The following is a 21,084-nucleotide window of genomic DNA, read 5'->3' as shown; positions in this document are numbered from 1 at the left end:
CATGAATGGAACCAGGTTAATATTTCATTAGTATTATTTTTAGTTGAAGCAAATAGAAGGCCTAGGTGCCCTGTGTTGATTCACTAAGCATAGAAGAGAGAAGACTACTCAAGTGGTGAGCCAATACATGGGGCAAATCAAAAGGTTCCACCAGAATTATGTTATTTAAAATAAGCACCTTGCCTTCAAAAGCAAGTAGTGATGCAGTGATGACAAGCAGTGTCTCATGGGCAGCCTTCACGGCACAGCTATTTTTAGCAAAACGTGCTTTGATAGCCATTTTAATCTTAGCACAATTTGGTATATATATTCCTTCATAAGTTTCATTCCTCTTAAGGGGAATGATCCTATCAACATAAAGGGATCATAAGGACTGCTGCATGATCAGATTAATCTCTCTTCTACTTCATTGCCTCCAAGCTTTACATCACTTCTGCTTGATTTTAGAAACAATTTGTGTGCTGTTTCGAGGTTATTGTTTCCATTTTATTGTCATTTTACTATAATTATTTATATTGGCCTATCTTATCCTATCTTATGCCTGGCTCTACGAGTATTATATTTCAGCACCATATTTCAAGACTTTTCTATCTCTTCTTTTTTGGTAACATTTTTTGTAACTAGCTAGTTGTACTGTACATACAACATCGATTTACATAGATATAAATAATAATCTCTTTCCTTCTCCACAAACTGAAGTAAATGTGCACCTGATAAAAATAGGGCTGTTTGCAGCATTTATGGTGAAATCTCAAGGCCATCATACTTCACCTTCAGACTAAGGCTATATGAATTGATGAGTCTTAGCTTACTGCTATAAAACTTTTAAAATGCTTGCTATGATGGTTGATAGCTGTGGATTTCACACTGTGATTGCCCTCTCAAGTTGCATGCAACAGCCCCTAAAAATCCCATGCTTTCTCATTGGCTCCCTTGATCTTGAAACTCCTGATTTCTGAAGGTACTCTGCGGTGAACTGAGAGGAGATTGACTTTGTTTCCCATTACATGTGAAAACATGTAATGTAAGTGAACAGGTGTGACTTAGGCTTTTGCCTAGTCAGGGTTTCTGCAGTATGTTTATGGTTCAGGAAGTATTTATTAGTTATCTAAATTAGTAATATTATTATCCATATGCTTCCTTGCAGAATAGCAGATTAAGAGAAATAATTCTTGAAAATAACATTTCCTGGGAACACTTCTGCTTTGCATTGTTTTCACCCAGTAAAAATAGCTCTTCAGGAGCAATTTGGCAGCTGAGCATCAATATACTGGCACTGAGTTTTGGTTGTGGATTTCTTATTACCTGTATTGTGGGTTAATTGTGTTATTTGTGTTTGTAATATGATATGTTAAGGAAAGTAAGGTATTCCATGTTTGTTAGTTTTCAGGCAGGATGTTCAGTTAAATTCTGACTTTTCGAGAGTCGACTTCTCAGGATAATTCAAATTTATTTAGTAAATATTACACAGAATCACAGAATCATGGAATCTTTAGGGTTGGAAGGGACAAACTGATATCTATTTATTTCAGCTTGATAACCTCAAATGGAACAGGTAATACACAAGAAGCGCACCTGAGAGCCCCTTCAAAATCTAGGTCTGAATTGTGTTGAATTCCTTGTCCGTGCTACTGTATAACCCCGTAGCAAAAAGCAAATTTGCATTCATAGTTAGTGGAGCTGGATTCAAGTAACTGATTTATGAGATTCACCTATTTCACCAAATCCACTGAATACTAATTCACACTTTATTTCAATTGACATTGGAAGGGAAAAAAAAGATACTGGTGTGTTTTAGTGTTTTCTCCAATGACTGGAAACCTTAAGCCATACCAAAATGAAGGAATTGAAGGAATTTTCTTTTGGAAAAGAAATTTGGAGATAAGGAAATATTAATTTGTCTAGCAAGTCTGAATTATTCTTGTTTCAGTTCAAGCCAAATCAATCATTTTACTGTTTGTCATTTTTTTTCCTTCTGGAAAAAAAAAAAAAAAAGAGTCTACGTTATAAAAATAGATCTTAGTTTATACACTACCCCTGTAATTTTCCATTGTGTTTACAAGACAGTATTATCAGTATATTCTAATTTCAGCCTTTGTTTACTAACACAATAAGAGTCATAATAGGAAAAACTGCATGTAAGCATGTAAATGCTACTAAAAAATAGAAGTACTTATTTTAATTACATCCAATATCACTTTCCATGTATTTAATTCAGACACCTTAAGCATTCGTTCTTGAAGTAAACAGTTTGATTTCAGCAAGAAAGCAACTGAAGAGGATATTTGCACTCTTGGATTGTTTGCTTGTTTTTCTGTTGTTGTTCATTTTCCCTGTGCTTTCAAAATAGTCAAAGTTGTGTGTAGTTTCATGAATGTGTCTTGTGCAGCATACAGCTGCAGGAGAAACAAAACACACTCTGATAAAGGGTGATGAAGGTACCTTCAATGACTAATATGTTTAACTTTCCATTGTTGCCTGCCTGTTCAGCAGCTAAGAGTCAGAGAAAAGAACGCAGTGAAGGAAGAGTTTTAAAAAATGAGAAAGAAATTCATACCTCTGTAAAGCTATAGAAGAAAGCATATTGAGTATATTGGGATAAGAGTGCTTGGGAGGAATATAACATAAATATGTCAGTAATCTGCAGATCAGGGGATCCAAAATCTCAGGAAGCCTTCAACTAGGAGGAATTTTGAAAAGAAAGGAGAAATTATCAAAAATGTGCCATTAATATCAGTTCAAAACAACAAGGTAATGTCTTGTTTCTTTTCAGTGGTGGGATTTACTTTGAAAAAGGACTTATTTATTTATTGCTTTTCCTAAAGGATTTTTACCTTGCAAAAAGTAATTTAAATTATTCTGTTTTAAAAGCCATCTGTCAGCACAAACATGTCCTGACCAGTTCCCTCAAGGAAAGTCCTGTAGGGTCTAAATCTCAGCTGAAATTCCTGAGTGAGCCATGTTGAATGTTTGAGACAGTTACCTGATTGCTGGTTGAGTGGTTGGATTGTGGAATACTGACTTGAAAGATACAAAACCCTGAGGATCTGTACATCTGGCAATACAGACAGCTGCTCATAAAACCAAAGAGCACCACTGGTTTTGGTTTTGTTTTTTTCCAAATCCTATCACTCCTTAAAAAAAGCATAATGAAATTGTAAAAGTATTCATCATTCTTTAGCTTCTGTTAGCTTTATATTCAGTATCATCTCTTCCTGGATTGCATTTAGACTACTAAACTGCAGTAATTTGTCATTGATTCCGTTGTTCAGCTGCCCTGATACACAGCACACACTGACTTTCACTCCTATTGGTGTTTCTTGTTCCAGGGTAAACTGGAGTATAGGAAATAATGGAAGAGGGTGAGAAAAAATTATATTCATTTGCAGTACACCTCATCTCTCCATAGGATGCAGCCAATACCTGCATCCAGGCTCATGGACTAACAGCACCTGCGGTTTGGATGAACCAATAATTTTAACAGAAGCCCTTGCAAAGCAGCATGATGCTCAGAGTTGATAAGAAGAGACACCTTCTGTCTTAAATTAATTTCTGGATATTAGTTAACCCACATGGAAACCATAGTTTCCTAGAAATTAACATGCTTTTTCCTCAGTTTCAGTTAAAAGAGAAGAATAGTGTCACCAGCTTGCTGTCCTGGTTATATTCTTGACCAATAATACTGAAAACAACTGTTTTCATCTGTGTGCCTCTGTACATCTGCTAAACTAAATAGATTGAAGGGATTGGCAAATGCTGCCACAATAAACACTGTGATTTCTGTGCTTTTTACAGATGGAAATGACCTAGCTACTAAAAAAATAATGTTTGACTTCATAAAGAAGACACAGGTTAGTTAAAATATGGACCACCATTCAAAGCTTATTCCATAAGTTATGTCATTCTTATAAAATATTTCTGAAAGTACTTCTGCTGTTTGGGTACATGCAAATACATTTTCAGTGTAAAAAAGGCTCAATTAAATGAGTATAATATTTCAAATATTACTAATACTGACTGTTCTTACATCATGTGACTATTAAGAAACTCTCTCAAACGCCTAGTATTAATAACAGTAACTCAACAGAAAAAAAGGTTATCATGTTCTTTCTTTCCTCTCCCCCTGTGACACATTGTGGCTTAAATCAGAATTTAAGGAAGTTCTGCTCTAAGACTGCATATAGCTTGACATTAGAAATTATTGTTTTTCTAACTAACTGCATGTTAGGTATATCTAAATCTTTGTTGGACAGTTTGATGCATATGTGTGTATATATATATCTCATGCAGCTTGTACTGCTTCTGGACTGCAGTTGTAATAAACTTGGAGAGGATCACAGTAGGTTGTTCTAGCCACAAGCCTAAGCTATCTACAGCATCATCATCAAGATTAATGTCATTAATCATGTCCACACGAAATCACATTATGGTAGCAACTATTCAACTGCTTAAGGATAGACTGTACATAGATGCCTAAGGAACAAACTCAGCAAAGTCAGAGAATAAACAACCATAGCAGGAAGAAAATGACACAAACATATCTAAAATTCTTGCACTTCATGTTATTTTCATCTAATAAAAGCAGTTCAGGTGACTCGCAGACATGATTTTAAGGTAATTATATTTCCAACTGTCAGGAACTGTAACACTTTAGGTAAAAAATCCTAAGCTGTTGGTTTTCTTTATTCTGCCCTGCCTACAACAGAAAAATTCAGGATAAAGGACAAAAAGCCCACTGAGCTGTTTTCCTTCCATCTGTGCAGCTACAAAGGGAAGGAAAAAGGGAAAACATACACAAGGTAACTACCAGGTTGTGCCCTGATCAAGATAACTGCCACATTGTGTCCATTATAAATGTTGTCATGACTTTAGTTCAAACTTAGGCTTAAACAATGGACATCATAAAGAACATATTTTCTATATATTAAGAATGTTATAGGAATAACCTAAATATTTTGTGTAAGAACAGCAATACATCTTGAACAAACATTATCTAGCCATAACATTCTGGAACATGAACAGCTGAAACAATTGTGGCTGGGGAGAGGTTCCTACAGGAAGACTAATATCCCAAAATAAATGTGTTTTCAGGTCTCTTTTCAGAAAGGCTTTCTTTTTACAGTTTACTGCAGAAGGACAGTGTGGTGGGGGAGGTGGAGGTTTCACTATGTATGCCATTCCCTGAGGGCTTCACTGGGGAAGAATTGTAAATTCACAAGATGGTCTGTGAATCCAAAAGCCACCAGAAGGCCCTACTAGACCAAGCTGAAGATTGTTCACACATCTTTCCCTTTCTTTGTCCATTTTTTGAATGATTTAATTCTAGAACATAGGCATAAAAGGTAACATCTACCTATGAAATTTACTAGAGCCTAGATATTGGCAATGACCCAGATACTGCAGCTCAGACATATATATACTGTTAAATTTATAGAATTCCTCTGCCACTGAATTTACTGCCATGAAAAACTCTAAGAAAAGTCTTTTTAATGTAAGAATATATTGATCGCCAGACTCTGCAGTGACTTTCCTAAATGAACTACTGGGAAATAACAGCCTCCTTTATGAGCTACTAATGGAGACGTGATTTTTTTTTTTTGTCTCTTTTTTTTTTTTTTCCCAGACTTTTTTTTTTTTAAGTCTTCCTTTTGGTCACAAGTTTGTCCTTAGCCATAGCTAATTTCCTCTTCGACAACCACCTCTCTTAACTCTTGGCTTATTGTTGATTCCATATTTCCCTGTCTCCTATGTTTATTTTTGTCCCTTTTCATCAGTTTTGTCCTCCTGTTCAATTCTGGTTGCATTTGTAGTGAAGTACTGTATGAATCTCACTTTAGAGAACAAGATTTTAAAAGGTCTATGATTCTGATAAAATGTCATAAGAGGTTTTTTTAATTAACTTCTCAAGATTGTTTAGAGATCTTGAATTACTTTTAGCAGATAACAAATGCGTAATTGCGCCAAGAACAACATAGTGTTCTCTTATTACTTAGTATGCACAAGACTGTTTTCCAGATTTTCTGATCTGATGGAAGTAGGGAACTGGATGAAACATAGACTCAATTCACTAGATATTATTTTAACTATATATTTTAATAGGGACAGTAAGAATGTTTCAAAAAAACCCAAACAAGCAAAAAACTAAGAAAAAAGGAAATATAACAGAGTTGTTGGAGTTCATTCAACAGGATAACTTCATCAATTGAAGTAACCTTCAGACACAACTTCTAATTCTTTTAAAGTCTGGGTAGCACTAAGATAAGGAATTATTTCTTCCATCTTTGGAAACATGCTTCAAACAAATCCTGCTGGTCTTTGGCCATTGAACTGACCATAGGACTTAAGCCACCTTAAGTCGAGCTTGAAGGTCAGATCAAAGGTTCAGATAGATCAAATTGCAGATGTTTGTTTCCTTCTTAGCATAGATAAGACCACTTCACCCAAATTCTGTGCTTACTGTTTGGTTTCTTTCAAATCCAGCTCTGCTACAAAATATTGCCTTGTGTTTCTTGAAAGGGTTATCAACTACTTTTGAAGGACCATATATCATGCTGCCCATAATTAATTTTGTAACCTAAAAAACCTGCATTCAAACTTACCAAGTGTAGAGTCAGTAAATTCTTATAAGAGAAATCCTGGATGAAAAGTCCATGCTTGCTGAATTCTTGCAGCCTAGAGGATATCTTTTTTAGTAAGGCTTCCTTATGAAGCTATGAACCGCATCCAGTTATAGATTTTATATATATATATGTCCGCCAAAGTAAACCAGCAATATTATATACCTCTGAAATGAGAAATTTTTAAATTCTGACAGATAGACTAGATAAGGGCTCCATTGGCTTTTAAGGGGAAATTATAAACTTCTAAAGCTCCCTGGTATCTTAGTGATACAATCTATTGTAGCTATAAAGATGCAGTAAAAATATGTGTGCAGCACAGAAGAAATCTTTCTGGATGCTAGGGTACTGAGATCATTGGAATTGCTGAGAGTGCTGACAGTTCTAAAAACAGGCACCATGCAGGTTTTAAAGCTGTTCTTCTACTGTTTTCTAGAAGATGAAAGACATATACTAGAAATAAGCAGATCTTTTATTGCAAAGAATGTCCATGATAGGATTTTTTTCCCCTTCAGTATTTTATTTGCTGGGGTCATTAGAAAGTTACATGTGTAACAGAATAAAAATTACAAAAAACACAACTTCCTTGAGAAGAAACAGAAGAAGGGCTTTTTTTTTTTTCACTACATACATTAGAAAACATACAGTTTTCTAATTCAGTATCTTCAATTATATTAGTGAAAACAGAAAAATATTTAATGAACATTCTGAATTGCAAAAGAATGCTCCAGTCATTGGTTTGGTTTTTTGTATGTCTGTAATACACAAACATTTCAGAGACAGCTTCCGCATAGCTGAGATTATTAAAACCTTACTTTTCAGACACCACCTGAGGCTCTACAGTGAAGTTGATGCTACATAGGTAGTTGTGAAAATTAATAGGTAAGCCACTATAATTGGAGGAGCTAAACATTTATCTTGCATGCAGGGCATACTGACTAGAAGGTTTTCACAAGACTCATTACCGGCAAGTGTTAAATACTCCAAGTTACTCTGTGGGCCAGACTGAATTCAGAGAACCAGAGATAATGGAACTATAAAGATGATATGTAGCTAGCAACAGTTGTGGCTGCTTATGGATACATGTAAACACAGTCTGGTTAGGACACTTAACAGAATATATGTAGAAAAAAAAAAGAAGGATAAGGCAAATCAGATATCAAGTTTGTGGGCGGTTTTCAGTACATACATGCTCTCCTGTAATGCTGAGAAGAAATTACACGTTATAAATACAATTTGTAGAATGAAAGTGTTCAAGTGTTTCCCATAACAAAGCCGCTAGCTCCTGTTATTCTTTCTCTAGTGTTATTGTTCACTCCATGCAATATAGTAGCTCTCTGGATTCATGCTGGCTTTAATTCTCCAGAGATAGCTGTTTCCCTACTTTCCTACACTAACAAACTCACTGTCCCCTCTCCTCTCTTCACTTCCTCAGGTATCTCAGTCACAGCTCAAGTAAAAGAAAATTTATTGTTGGAATTTTGGAAAGTTTTAGTCACTCTGGATAGGAAAAGATGTTACAGGTCTAAATTAAAAAAACAACAAAAATTAGAATTGGTCATAAAGAAATAGTTTCTAGGACTAAGCCCTTGACAGGTTACCCTTGGACATTGTAGTCTCTTTGTGACAGGAGCTTTAAACAATGGGCAGGGCGACTAGCTGTTGGGGGTGACACAAGTACACTGTGCAAATGAGAACTGTGAACTCGATTACAGCATTTTTGTATCATATCAATTAAAATATAATGGAATCAGCACATACCACGTTCTTGTTCTCAGACAGGCTATTTCCTGTGCAGGTATTAAAATAAGAGTGTTTGGGCTTTCTTGTTTCTTTGCTTGTCCTTGTTTATTATTAATTACATGTTATGTTCATGGAAATCTCCCTGTGTTGGTTTTGTTTTTTTCTTTCACAGACTTTTTATGGGTTTTAGACTTGGCCTTTGGCATCCAGATATCTGTCTCTATTTGCTACTTTTTCATATTATTGTCTATGTATACCTATTAGATTTCACATCAAGTCCCATTAAAAAGAAAGAGAATACAGTACAACAGCTGTAGCTTATCTTAGTCATTGTAAGGTTTCATAAGACTAAATTAAAGTTAATGTCAACTAGCTATATTTATAAAAATTAGCTCAGGTTTGTTGGTACAGCAATTAAACTCTGGCATGGCAACTCCATTGTCACTTCTAATTTAGGTAATTTTTTTTACTCATTAGTCTGACTTTGTGCATATCCTTTCCTCTTAATGAGAGAAGAAAGAGAATTTGCAACCTACTGAGTTAGCATTCATAATTGCAAGCTTGTTTCAGGCCCTCTCAAACCACAGGTTTTGTTAATATTATAAGTCAATTTAGCAACAAAGCCCTGTTAATAACTATAGTTCGGTAGTGATTTTAAAGCAGGAGTAAAATGATTGTCTCTTTATATATTTGTTCTCCATATAACAGCACAGAAGTTGTTGGTGCAGCAAGTTCATATGTTGGTGCAGCCGGATCATATGCTGCCCACATTTGCTGATTGCCATGGTGATTTACTGTTGTGACCAAAACTGTCCTGCTTCTGCATACTAACAATTACAGGCTCTTTGTAACATTTATGGCCAAAAACATTGGAAATATACTCTAAGGTTATATCTGTACTAGTAAATTTAATGGGTGTCATGGAACTTCCTGGGCACTGAAACTCAATCATCAGTAGTTTTAAATTGCTAGAATTGCCCTTTACACAGTTTTGGCATGTTCCCATATCATTCACAGGGGCGGTTCAGGGGCTAGCAGAGGCCAATGTCTATTTGCAGTTCGCATCTAGGCACCTTAGTTTAGAAACTAAGAAAATACAATAGTATGGATCTGATTTGTTGTGTGTCAGTGAGCCTCAGTGGCAGGGAAAGATCCTGGTAATAGCAATTATTTGTCAGTATAGTTTGACTGTCAGAAACAATGCACAATAAACAGTATTTTTTCTTTAAATGAGTTTGTAGTTACAGACATAACTGTGTATTCACATAACACAAACTTACCCCTTCAATAAGGAAGAAGGGGAGAAGGAAGATGTGGCAGCTGCTCATCCAGGCGTCTAACTTCTGATGTCTTGGTTAAAAGGCTCTATCAAGTCCTCCCGACTTGCCCGTATTACCGCTATTTAGTTTATGGCTCTCAGAACTTGATTTGTAGTGGATTATGTTGGATTAAAATGATATGTGGCTCTTTGCTTTTCAGGAGAAAAACGTGAAGCTCACTGGGAAAGATAATGTAAGACTATTGTATCTGTACAAATAAAATTTACTTTTACTGCTTGTGAGGGAAGAGGACTGTTGAATGTTTTAGACAGTCAAGGTTAATTTAAACTGCTTGATATCTCAACGTAGCTCTTAAGAGCTTCTTTGGTTTAGATTTTAAAAAGAGAGTTTTCTTGAACCGAGAGGCAATTTCTGTATAAACTTGCTCTATCATGTCTAAATGTGTTTTTCGTCTTCTCAGGATTTTTTATGGCCCCTGATGGAACAATTAAGACCATAGAGATTTCATTGGATTAGTGAAATTCAATGAAATTAAAATATTTTCAATGTCATATTTAACAAAGACCTTTCAGCACTAACCATTATGTGAGGATCATATTCTACTTGCCCAAATAAGAATTATGTTTCATATTTTCATCCTTTATATGGCTCTTCAACATCTGGAAATGTTCTCCAAGTAAAATAATCATTAGAAATCCTGGTGTAATTTTAAACACTGGTATTTCAGAAGCACCTTCAAGGATAGTGAGAGTTGAGGGAGTGGTGTGGGGATGGGAGAAAAGAAAATGAATGTGCTGGTTCTGCCCTATACTGACAAAAACCCAAACAGCAGAGAAAAAAAACCCACAAAGCCTGTCAATCAAGTTCTCACTAAACTGTATTCAGTTCAACTAGTACCTGCAAATGAGGCTTCTATAAAAAGAAGTCACCATAAAGAAGTGTACTATTGGACCCGTTACCAGTTACCAAGTTGTTTTTTCTAGACATAATAAATCGTCTCTAAGTTTTAAAAGTTGGGGCAGAGTTTCTCCCAATATTCCTAGGTCCTCAAAGTAAGATGCTGGTGTGATCTTTCCAGTCAGTAAAGGATTGGTGTATAAGATATTCACTGACTGTAATTCAACTTCCTTGGATGACTGGTTTCCTGAAATTACTAGAAATAGAGTAATATGAGTTACCATAAGTATTCTTTCTCAGCAGAACAAAGGTGCATGCAAAATAATACCTATATCAGCAGTAGTTCTGTATATGCCCCCAAACTGAGCTGTATAAATCACAATTTTAAATAAAAAACCTCTTTCCTTGTCTTCAGGGAGGAAAGAAAACACAGATAACCAAACCAGATTCCTGCTGAGCCTTTTTGCACTGGAAACATCTAGAACAAGTCAGTACATAGAATTTAGCTGAGGGAGGTAAAATTTTTGCCAAAGACAGAAAGAGTAGGATAAAGGCTAGAAATGAGTCAGAGATGACCCTAAGATAACAAGCAGTGTTTATAATTCTTACAAATTCCTCTCAAATTACAAGATTTTCGTTGATCTCGTGGTGATCCCGTGAAATGCCAACCCACTCAAGACTTTGTCTGTTCAGCAAAAGTCCCCTCTTCCAAACAGCTCTCATCTTGTGAAATGAGTGAGAAGCCAGGAACAAGAGCTGAGGAGAGCAGCATTAAGGGCAGGAGAACCTGAAATTCAACAGAATGGATGAATGGAGAAAACAAATACTGCTCTTTTTGGAGTCAGGGCAGCAGATGTGACTGCTAACAAGTGAGAGCTCTGGAAGCTTCAGAGGATGATAGCCACAAAGGATGTCGGATACGGGACAATGTGTTTAATATGATACTTCACACGTGCCAGAGATTGGGAAAGGTATGGTTCACTAGGTACACAAACATATTTTTCTTAAAATTCTCATCACTGGATGGCATCTTGATTCATGACTATAAAGGCAAAAATGGTGGATGTGAGTAATGAGGAGAAAAGTGATCGTTAGTGGCTTGAGATAATTCCTTAAAGGAAGATGAGATCTTTATCTTAGATTCTAGTAAGCCACATGGGTAGCAGTTTAGAGATGAAATGAGAAGCAATCAGTTTTAGCTGTACAATACACATGACAAGGATCTGCATGGGAATGAAATCCTTTTAATTGTCCACATGGCAGTAGCCACAGTCATCATTTGCAAAACCAAACATCATGTTAAACCTGACAAATATTACTTTTAAAAAGAATAACAGGAAAAGTCTAACAAAAAAATCTTACGCTATAAAAAAGACTCTAAGATTGCTGAATTATGGTTGTATTGTTTTTCCATGTTTTCAACTAAATGTGGTAAGATCTCTACTGAACCCAAATTATCAAATAGAAAATAAAATACTGAGAAAACGGATTAGGCAACAAGACAGGAAACCTCAGGAGAGGTCAGATTTCCAAAAGCTGTAGATAATGTGACATTTGAACTGACTGTGTCTTAAAGGCCCCAGTGACATGAAAAGTTCTCCATGCATTCTGAGATTCTATGAGTACTGAATATCTGAAATCTCAAATTTGTTGTTAAATAGGTGGCTATCCCATAGGAGTGGGTTTCTGATAGTTGGCAGAAGACTCCAAATGTATAGAATCTGTGGTTTCTGCCCAGCAGTGTGAGTTCTCCTAACTTTCTACTTCCAAATAAGGGAGCTGAAGAGTAACCACCATACCTGACTGGTGCTGTGCAAGTTCCCATGTTCCCTGAAGGGAACAGGGAGATGAAGTCCATCATAGGGTGCTAAAGCTCCATGATGTTTCCTTCTCCATGTGGCCCCCAATGGACTTGGAGCTGGCAGATAAGACAGCATAAGTATGGACATCTCTGACTATCTAGATAATGTAGCACAAAATGTTAAGAAATAGTCGAGACCGTGAGGTCCAGTGAAGATCAAGAAGTTGCTAGAAACTTTGCTCAACCTCTGTGAGGAAGCAGAAGACAAATTGGAAGCAACTAAATTAAAAATTTGAAGAGGAGCCTTAAACAATGCCTGTAAACTTTCAACACAAAGATAACATAGCTGAAGAATGAAATCAGAGTAGCAATTTATGTTTTGTATGGAGTGATTAGGGCACATTGATGTTGACAGAGGAAGAAACCAGTGAGTAGGGAGAGGCTAGGGATGAAAATAGTACTGAAAGGGGTTGGGAAGTTTAGGCTAGAAGAAGTCAAACACTTGGATATATTGTATGGGTTTGGAGTGAAGAAAATGCATTAATTTCCAGTATCAGCCTGAATATTTAAAGAAGCTGTAGAAGAGAAGGAAGTAAAACCTTTTCTTCCAAGACACTGGTAAGGTCTTGTGAAGAGAGAGTGAAGAGAAAACAGACTGGCAAGACTGAAGCTAGTGAATGGTCTCTGCAAAGGTGTTTGGGCACGAATGTGACTGCAAGGCACTGATCTCATAAGGCCTATGGTTCTTTTCCCATATTTTTTCCCAAAACTTTTTTTGCTGATGACATATTTTTCAAAACATCATTTGATCAACTCCTGATGTAGTAACAAGTACATTAGCGTTGTTAAAGTTTAGTCAAATTAATTTTATCAGCATATTGTGGCTTACACGTACTCTACATCTGGGATAGCTTCCCAGGCCACTAAACCGGAGCAATTAAGCTAGTAAACAAGCGCCTTATGTTGCCTAATGCCAGCTGCCAGCACCCGCCGAGAGGGTCCGGGCGGAGGCGGGACGCAAGGTCCCTCGGGACGCAGCGGCTGCCGGCGCCGGAGCGCGCCCGCAGCCGTGGCCTCGGAGAAGCCAAAGCGCAGCGCGACGGAGGGGACGCTGCTCGGGGCGCGCCGGCTGTCCGTGCCGGGCTCTGCGCAATCCCGTGTTGTTGCGGTACGGTAACGCCTGAGGCACCGCTAGTCACCTCAGTCGGCAGGGCGGAGCCCAAAGGCTTGCAGCACCGGGGCTTCCGAAACCTGAGAAAGGAGGTGCAGCTGCTCGTGCAATGCTGACAGCCTGGCTCCTGCGGACAGTCGAACAGGCACCAGCACGACTGACACAACCTCGGCCTCCCGGCAGCTGACCACCAGCGGCTGCTGGGGCAGCTGGACCGCGGGACTGGGGCTAAGCGCGCAGCTGTGGTTGAAGAGGGGAGAAGGGACCTCTTCCCGGCTCTCGTCTCAGCCGCCTACAACTTGTGTTTACCCACGCTCCCAAGCTTAGGGTTGAGACAAAATTTATTGCGGTTATTTCGGAGGAATAGCTCCGCTGCTGCAGCTGCGGAAGGAAACGGGAAGAAAATGGTCAGGAGAAGTGACAAAGAGACAGAAGCACCGGGGCTCTTCTCGGATGGGTTTGTCAGCCGTTTGGCAACACCTCTTACTTTTTGCGATGCTGCTCGTTTCCTTAAAAATTAGTGTGTAGCCTAAAATGCCAGTATAATAACTCAGGGGTTAATCTCCTCCTAAAGAGGTATGAACCATGTCCTCGTCCAGTAAGTCCCGCCGGTCCTCTTGCTGTTTTGCGAGTGGTGACCTTGGCCCCGGTGATCTCTCCTTCCTCAGGTGTCTTGCTGTCCTTGTAATCGCTGGAGCCCGGTGCCTTTCCGCTTCTGCCTCCGCAATATCTCCTACCCAAGGCTCTTCTCCCCTGTTTGAGGTCGTCGCTAATGCTGTTTCTGGTTTCTCTGCTGGGCAATCTGCGGCCGTAGCGCCGTCAGCCCGGGATGGCGGCAAACAGAGGAGGTGGCAGGGCTGGGGCGGTGGCAGACACAGGCCTCATCATGACACTGAGGGACTGTCATTTTTCTTTCCCCCGTGACATTTTTTTCCCCTCTGGTTATTTTTAGTAACTGGGGCTTCACGGGCGCTTGGTGATGACTTTCCTTCACACTTGCCGCAGGAACCGCTCCCCGGTCACGCAAAGCGTGGGAGGCTCCCTCCCCGACCCCGTCCCAGCACCCTTCCGCCGCCCCTCTGGCGGGCGCACCCTCTGCCGCCGCGCCGGTCCTCCTTCTCCTCGCGTGACCTTCCTAACATGGCGGCGCGGCCGCTCCCTCCTCCCCGCCGCCGCCAGGGGCCTCCTCGACGAGGGGGCGGTGGCTGTCCGCCGGGCGGGGCGGGACGGGACCCTACCGGGGCAGCGCGGCGGCGGCGGGAGGAGCGCGGGAGGAGCTAGTGAGGGGCCGGGCCGGGCGGGGCGGGGCGTCCAGGCCCGCCGCCGCGGACACTGACAGGCGCTCGGCTAGCAGACGGCGGCTACGCTGAGGTGCAGAGGCCGCCGCACGCAGAAGGAGCCGGCTTCGCCTCGGGGGGAAGACGCGGGGATAAGCAGCGCTGGAAAGCCCCGGCTGCCCCTACACCTGTGCCCTCCGGGGGCGGCGAAGGGGTGTAGCCGCCGCCGATCACCTGGGGTCCCCGCCCCGTAGCGCCTCCTCCTGTCCCGCCTGGTCGGGGAAGGCGGCATCGCAGCTGGGAGCGAGCGTGCTCCGGGCGGCCGCGGATAGCAGGGCCGGAGCCCACGGGCGAAGCGAAGAGAAGCGAGGCGAGGTCTGCGGCGCCGGTGGGTCTCATCCCCTCCCGGCAGCCGGCGCGAGGCGGGCCAGGAGGGCGGCGGCCCTCGGCCGGTGGAGCCCGTGGCGCGGGGCGCTGGAGTCGCAGCAGGATGAACCCCAATGTCACCTACGCCAGTCGCAAGCGGCGGAAACCTGTGCAGAAAATGTAAGCAACTCCACGGGGCGGGAGGGGGAAAGGGGGAAAGCGGCAAGGAGGAAGAGAGAGAGAGAGAGACTGGCTTCTCGGCGGCTCACCGTCGTGCTGCGGACCGCGCTGGGGAGGCCCAGCGGGGGCGGCCGGTGGCGCGCTGCGGTGCAGAAGCGCCCTGGAGAGGTGGTGCCCGGGGGCGTCGGCAACGATTTTATTGCTTTTTTTTCTTTAAAAAAAAAAAAAAAAAAAGGAGGGAGTGTTGGGCGAGGAGGGTCGAGGCGGTGAGGGAGCTGTGCCGGCAGCGCGGCGCAGCCGGCTGACCTAGATTGGCGTCTGAGGTGACCGCTCCCGAGCGGTGGCTGCGCTCACCCCAGTGGAGCGGGTACCGCGGGCGGGCTCCCGCACTGCTCCGCTCCGCACCGCTTCACGGCTGCCGGCGCGCTCAGGTGTCTGTGCGAGGAACGCGGAGTCGGAAAAGGCTCGGTCGAATCTCACCGTTTAGGGCTATTTTTAGCCTATCAGAAAGGGCTGAACTAGCTTTAATCCTCCAGTATTATATTAGTTGTTTGTGCTCGTTTAGCTTCAAACCAACTCAAGTGCTGCAGACTGGTATGAAGAGGAGAAAAAACCCAAACCACTCTCGAAAGACCTCTCAAACTGGCCGCATAGTATGTTTTTGTTCTTTGATTTATCTCTTGGAAACTCTGGGAATAGCTTAATACCTCAGTAATTTCATATTATGCACCTGCTCTAGATCTGACTCCTGGGCTTTGCATGCTCTGCTAAAAGGGTGGTCTCATGAGAGTGATTTTTCAGGCTAGAGGAGGTGCTTAACTTGCACTTTCAACTGAAAGTCAAGAATCTATGGGTCATAAAAAGTAGCAAAGCTGAAGTACTGTGTTGCAAGAAAAATAAGCAAATGTCAAAAAATCCCCGAGTATTTCTGCATGGTATTTCTGTAAATGTAAAATAACTGCCAAGACCACAAAAACATTAAAGGAGAGAATGACAAATATCTAGTGAAATTCTGTTGTGAATGATATGTTTTTAGATTTATAGCAGGCAACTGCCTTGGGAGGAGGGGAATTTGCTTGAGTGCTCACTTCTTTATGGTTGGAATTGTTAGAAGAAATGTGTGTGCTTAGCTGAGTTTTCACCCTATGCTATAGATCTAGATTTTAACAATGAAATGAGATGGGTTTGTTTTGTGAAGAAATAAAAAAATATATTGGCAGTATTTTAAGAAGACTAGTAGCTAAAATAAAATTATTCTGAAGTTCTAGTTGTGAAAAGGTGAGGTGTTCTGCCTTGCTGGTAAGATCACTTAATGTCAGGCTTGCTGTACTCGAAACCTCATTACTAATGGGAACCGTTTACCTATTGGGGGACTTTGCCCTTTAGGACCAAAGAGAGAACTAAGCATTTCGTCTTAAAATAAAAGTATTCATATTAGTTTGCATACCCATAAATTAAAGTGGAAGCTAATTATTAATGTGCCTTGCTTGGTTTACTGGAAGTTATTTTTGTGCAAGACAAATTAATCTTGCTTGTAATACTTATGTGTTTCTTTTCTCAAAATAGCTGTGCTCTTCAGTTGCTTCTTCTGTTAGACCAACCTTACAGAACATTGCTAGTGAATTGGAGGGCTCTGATTTCTCACGTAACTGAATGCAGACCTTTAGGTCAAAAAATTAAGAGCAGCAATAACCTTTTGTAGTAACTGGAGGGTGAGAGGAGAGATGCACTTGCTGATGGTTAATAAAGGTTTGCCATTACTGTGATTTCAATCTGAAGTTCATGTTTTCAACCCCTAGTAGAATTCACAGCTCTTTGGAAGGGCAGTTGGGGGAGGTACGAGGTGATCCGTTGATGGGTCTAGTATCTCTTTAAAAAAAATCTTTCATAGAAGAGGTTCTTTCTGTGGATAGGTCTTCTAATATTTTATTTGCTATATATATATATATATATATATAACTCTGAATGGAGCATGGTAAGTGGTAACCTGTGGCAATAGGCAGCTAGTTTGTAGAAATGGAAGAAGCTATTCCTAGAATGCCATAGTTACCATGGGAAAAAAATGAAGTAGAAGTACTTCTTGCTTCAGATGCAACTAACTCATTAAAGCCATGGTGACAGCTCAAAACCAGTTTAAGAAACCTCCCTCCTGCAACTCCCTGCTTTTATTATGTGCCTTGTAAAGAACAACTTGAGAGGGCATCTTGGGCTGTTGTCTGATAATGCCATATGTTGAAATAGGCTTTTTTTTTTTTATTCAGTAGAGAATTACAGTATCACTAATGAAAAAGAAAAGCAACCATGGAAGAACTTAATAGGCAGCTGTTCCTGCAGTTTATCTTGTTATCTTGTCATCTGGGACAAAAAAAGAAGACCATGTGCACTCCAATTGCATGTAATATGCTACAGAAAGCACTTTCTTAAAACCTTGGAGCCTTTAAATGTCCTCCCTGTCTGCTGTTGACTGCTGTGAGTCCCTCTGGTGGCAGCACGTCTGGGGACGTTTCACTGTGGGGACTATGGCTTTTTGTTGTTTTTGTTGTTGTATTATTTGGGGTTTAAGTCGTGAATTCCTTTCCTCTAGTGATTATGAAGTGAACTGCTGAATCAATATGCTAGTGTTGTCATAGAAAGGAAATAATGCAAATTTCGTGGATGTGGAGTTTACACCTTAGGTGATGGACATATAAATATATCTCCACCTTGTAGTTTTTTTATTTTCCTACCTACTAGTTCTGATTTGCGTTGTTTTTTCAGTGTTTGGATAGGAATTGTTTTGCATAACTGATAAATGTAATAAACAGGGAATGGAGTGGGGAGATACACTTTTTGCACCTGCACAGTATGAAACTGTAATGACATTTCTTTAGCAGACTAAATAAAAAAATTATTACATGATTTTATTTTGCATTAACTGAAATGTATTGACAGTATTACATACTCCAGAGAAAAGTGCTTGCCTGGTTGATCCTTAATTACAACCTGACATAGTAATTTCAGAAAGCAGTGCAGAGATATTTTAATTTTAAGAATGAAAATGCTTATGTATTCTTTCAAGGCAAACAAACAAGAAGTGCCTGAACAAGTTTTCAAAATGTTAAGTTCATCAGAAAAAAATAATCATGAGAAGATTCCTTTGCATAAAGCAGCATCTGCTTAAAACAGCAGTTTGCACCTCTGATTTGGGAGGTGATAAAGCTGTTTTTGTATGTAAACTTGTAATATAGAAATGCTAACCTTGCCAATCATGGGGTACCTGTATGTTGTGTGTAGACTGCTACTTAAAATTCACTGGTTTTAAGATTTATTGGATTTTTTGGTTGATTGAGTTTTGGTGAATCTTCTTGCAAAAATATACTTTTTAGAAAAAGAACCTGCCGCAAATGGAGACAGACAATTGTAGGTAATGTTGTCAGTAGACATACTTTTCCCTCTTTCCAAATAGCCTGGCTTATTATCTTAAACAGTAATGATATATGTTAAAACTGAGTATGGAGCTTTTATTCTTGGTTGGTGTTCTGGCTGTCTCTATCACTCTGGTGGAGACCTTTTGACTACCTGAGCAAACTAAACCTGTTTCCTAACAGCAGGACAAACTCTGTCCTAGCATCAGACAAGTAGCATGCTGTGAATTAAAATTTTTTAATAGAAACAACTTTATCCCTTCAGCGGCCTAAACCTTACCTGGTTTCATTGCCTGCTGAAGGAGCCACTGGAAGGGGCCTCTTGCCCCCTTCAAGGTAGATTGCCAACTTTTGATAGAAGAAATATGTAGTTTGTTGTATCTGTTTCTTCTAAAAGATTTTTCAGTAATTGTAAATTAAGTGTGGGAGGTATTTTTCAGTTAAAGTAAATAGAGAATTTTGGAGAATGACATCTATTATATATTTACTTAGTAGTAACTGATGCATTTCATATACCTGACCTGCATTGAATTAAATAAGAATAATGTGTTATTGCATGTACTATTAAATATGAGATTTAAAATACACTTGCTGAAAAGATTCCATCCCTTAGCTAGGGAACATGAATGGTTTTCTTGTTACACCTTTTCTTAAGCAATAAAACAGATCTGATGAACTTCTAATTTCTTTTTTTAATAGGATTAGGTTTTTTAACATGTTACTGTATCTTTAGTGCTGCTCTTGCACATTCTTTTATTTTCCGAGTTTCCCACTTCAATCCTGTTCATAAGGTATCTTGCTTTTCGGTGCTTGGTTGGATTTTATCTTCTTTTCAAAGTTTTTGCTGTCATATTATGAACAAAATAAATTTATACTTACTTTTAGTTTTCTGGAAGAACTATCTCAATTCCCCATGTTATGTTCAATTGGCATATAACTGTTGATGTTTATTTTTACCTTTTGATAATAAAGACTCGGGTCCTTGTGCACTTTCTCTTCAATAATTTAGTGGTGTTAATGTCTGTGAAGGTGCACATGGTAACCATGTGGAATGAAAACTTCTGATTAAGTAGTCTGTAGCAGACCCGTATAAATAGTAGTCAGCTAATGTTATGATGCCAAATCCTTTAGAACTGTTGAAACAAGATTTAAGAGTGCTTGCATGTCTTGCAGCTGTTGGATGATAAGGATTTGGAGCTCACTTCAGAGATACTGAGTGTACAGAAACTTCTGGCCTTTGATTAGGGAATTCAAATTTCCTACAAAAGGTAAAAAAATCAAGAACTGAAAGATCAGCTTAAATCCATTCCCTCTTTTAAATTGTCAGGTTTGTTTTTTAAATAAAACATGCATCTTGACGTGGCATGTAATTTTCCTTGAAGATAATTCTCTGCAGTGCAGCTAGGGCTGTCAGTAGCATCAAGGGTTTACATAAGTGGATGGAAAATGGTTTAGCTTGCTACTTATGCCCCCTGGCATTTCTGCCCTTATTCTCTTTGTCACTGAAGCATCCAGTTTCATATAATGGATTTTACTTGGGTGACAAAGGGGAAAATTAGGGAAAATCAGTGTTTGATTTGGTGGGAGAGAACGTGGTGAGATTTGTCACAAACATCAGTAATTTAAAATTCTGACATGTTGTATGCTACACATAACAAAATTTTTGTGTTTCAAACTAGTAAGAAGTATAAGGGTAAATCATTAGAAAGTAGAGCAAAACCAAGCTGCATAGTGGCATATAGTTTCAAGTAACTTGTTAAATCACTTATAGAAGTTTTAAGCAAAGCAGAGGGCAGTTTTGAAAATGGAAAAGTCTAGTATTTAGTGTTGATTTATTTGGAAAAGATTGAATGTTTTGAAGGGTTTCCATGGGGAACTCTGCTTTTCGGAAGCAGACTTTTTTGATTTAATAGTAGTGAGCTATTCATGGACTGTTATGCAACTGTTATCTGCCTAAAGTTTGGAATTATTATATTTATGGTAGTTTAATAATTTTAAAATATTTATGAAGTAACTTTTGATGTTATTGATAATGTTCAATGATTTTGAACTTTATTTTGTTAGGGTTGTATTTAAATCATGTTAATGATATGTCTTGTACATGTGAACATTCTGACAGAATAAGAGAATGTAAAGAAAGCTGAAGTAAATTATTTTAATATTCACTTAGGAATGTGGTGAGCTGCAGATCTCAAAGTCAGGGGTTGTGACCAAACATTCAGTTTGTCATCCATTGCAGTTGATGATAAGCCTATTGTTCTTTTCAAGAGAATGTTCATATTTCTTGATTCATCTATTTTTCCAATATTTTTAGGGTAAAGCCTTATTAGAACTGTGTCCTGGACAAT

The 21,084-nt window shown here is 39.5% G+C and overlaps 1 protein-coding gene across 1 annotated transcript in view; it reads left to right on the top strand.

Moving 5' to 3' along the window:
* Positions 1 to 14,830: 14,830 nt before the first annotated feature.
* The window catches only part of AHR (aryl hydrocarbon receptor), a 60,712-nt gene continuing 54,458 nt past the window's right edge, over positions 14,831 to 21,084 (top strand). The window contains exon 1 of the mRNA XM_061996379.1: positions 14,831 to 15,332. Within this exon, the coding sequence (XP_061852363.1) occupies positions 15,277 to 15,332 (56 nt within the window). The 5' untranslated portion in view covers positions 14,831 to 15,276. The remainder of the gene's footprint in view (positions 15,333 to 21,084) is intronic.

The sequence above is a fragment of the Colius striatus genome, chromosome 5 (assembly GCF_028858725.1).
Source record: "Colius striatus isolate bColStr4 chromosome 5, bColStr4.1.hap1, whole genome shotgun sequence".
In the NCBI taxonomy this organism is placed as follows: domain Eukaryota; kingdom Metazoa; phylum Chordata; class Aves; order Coliiformes; family Coliidae; genus Colius; species Colius striatus.
Note: the sequence above shows the minus strand (reverse complement) of the source record. Positions and strands in the feature narration are given on the sequence as shown.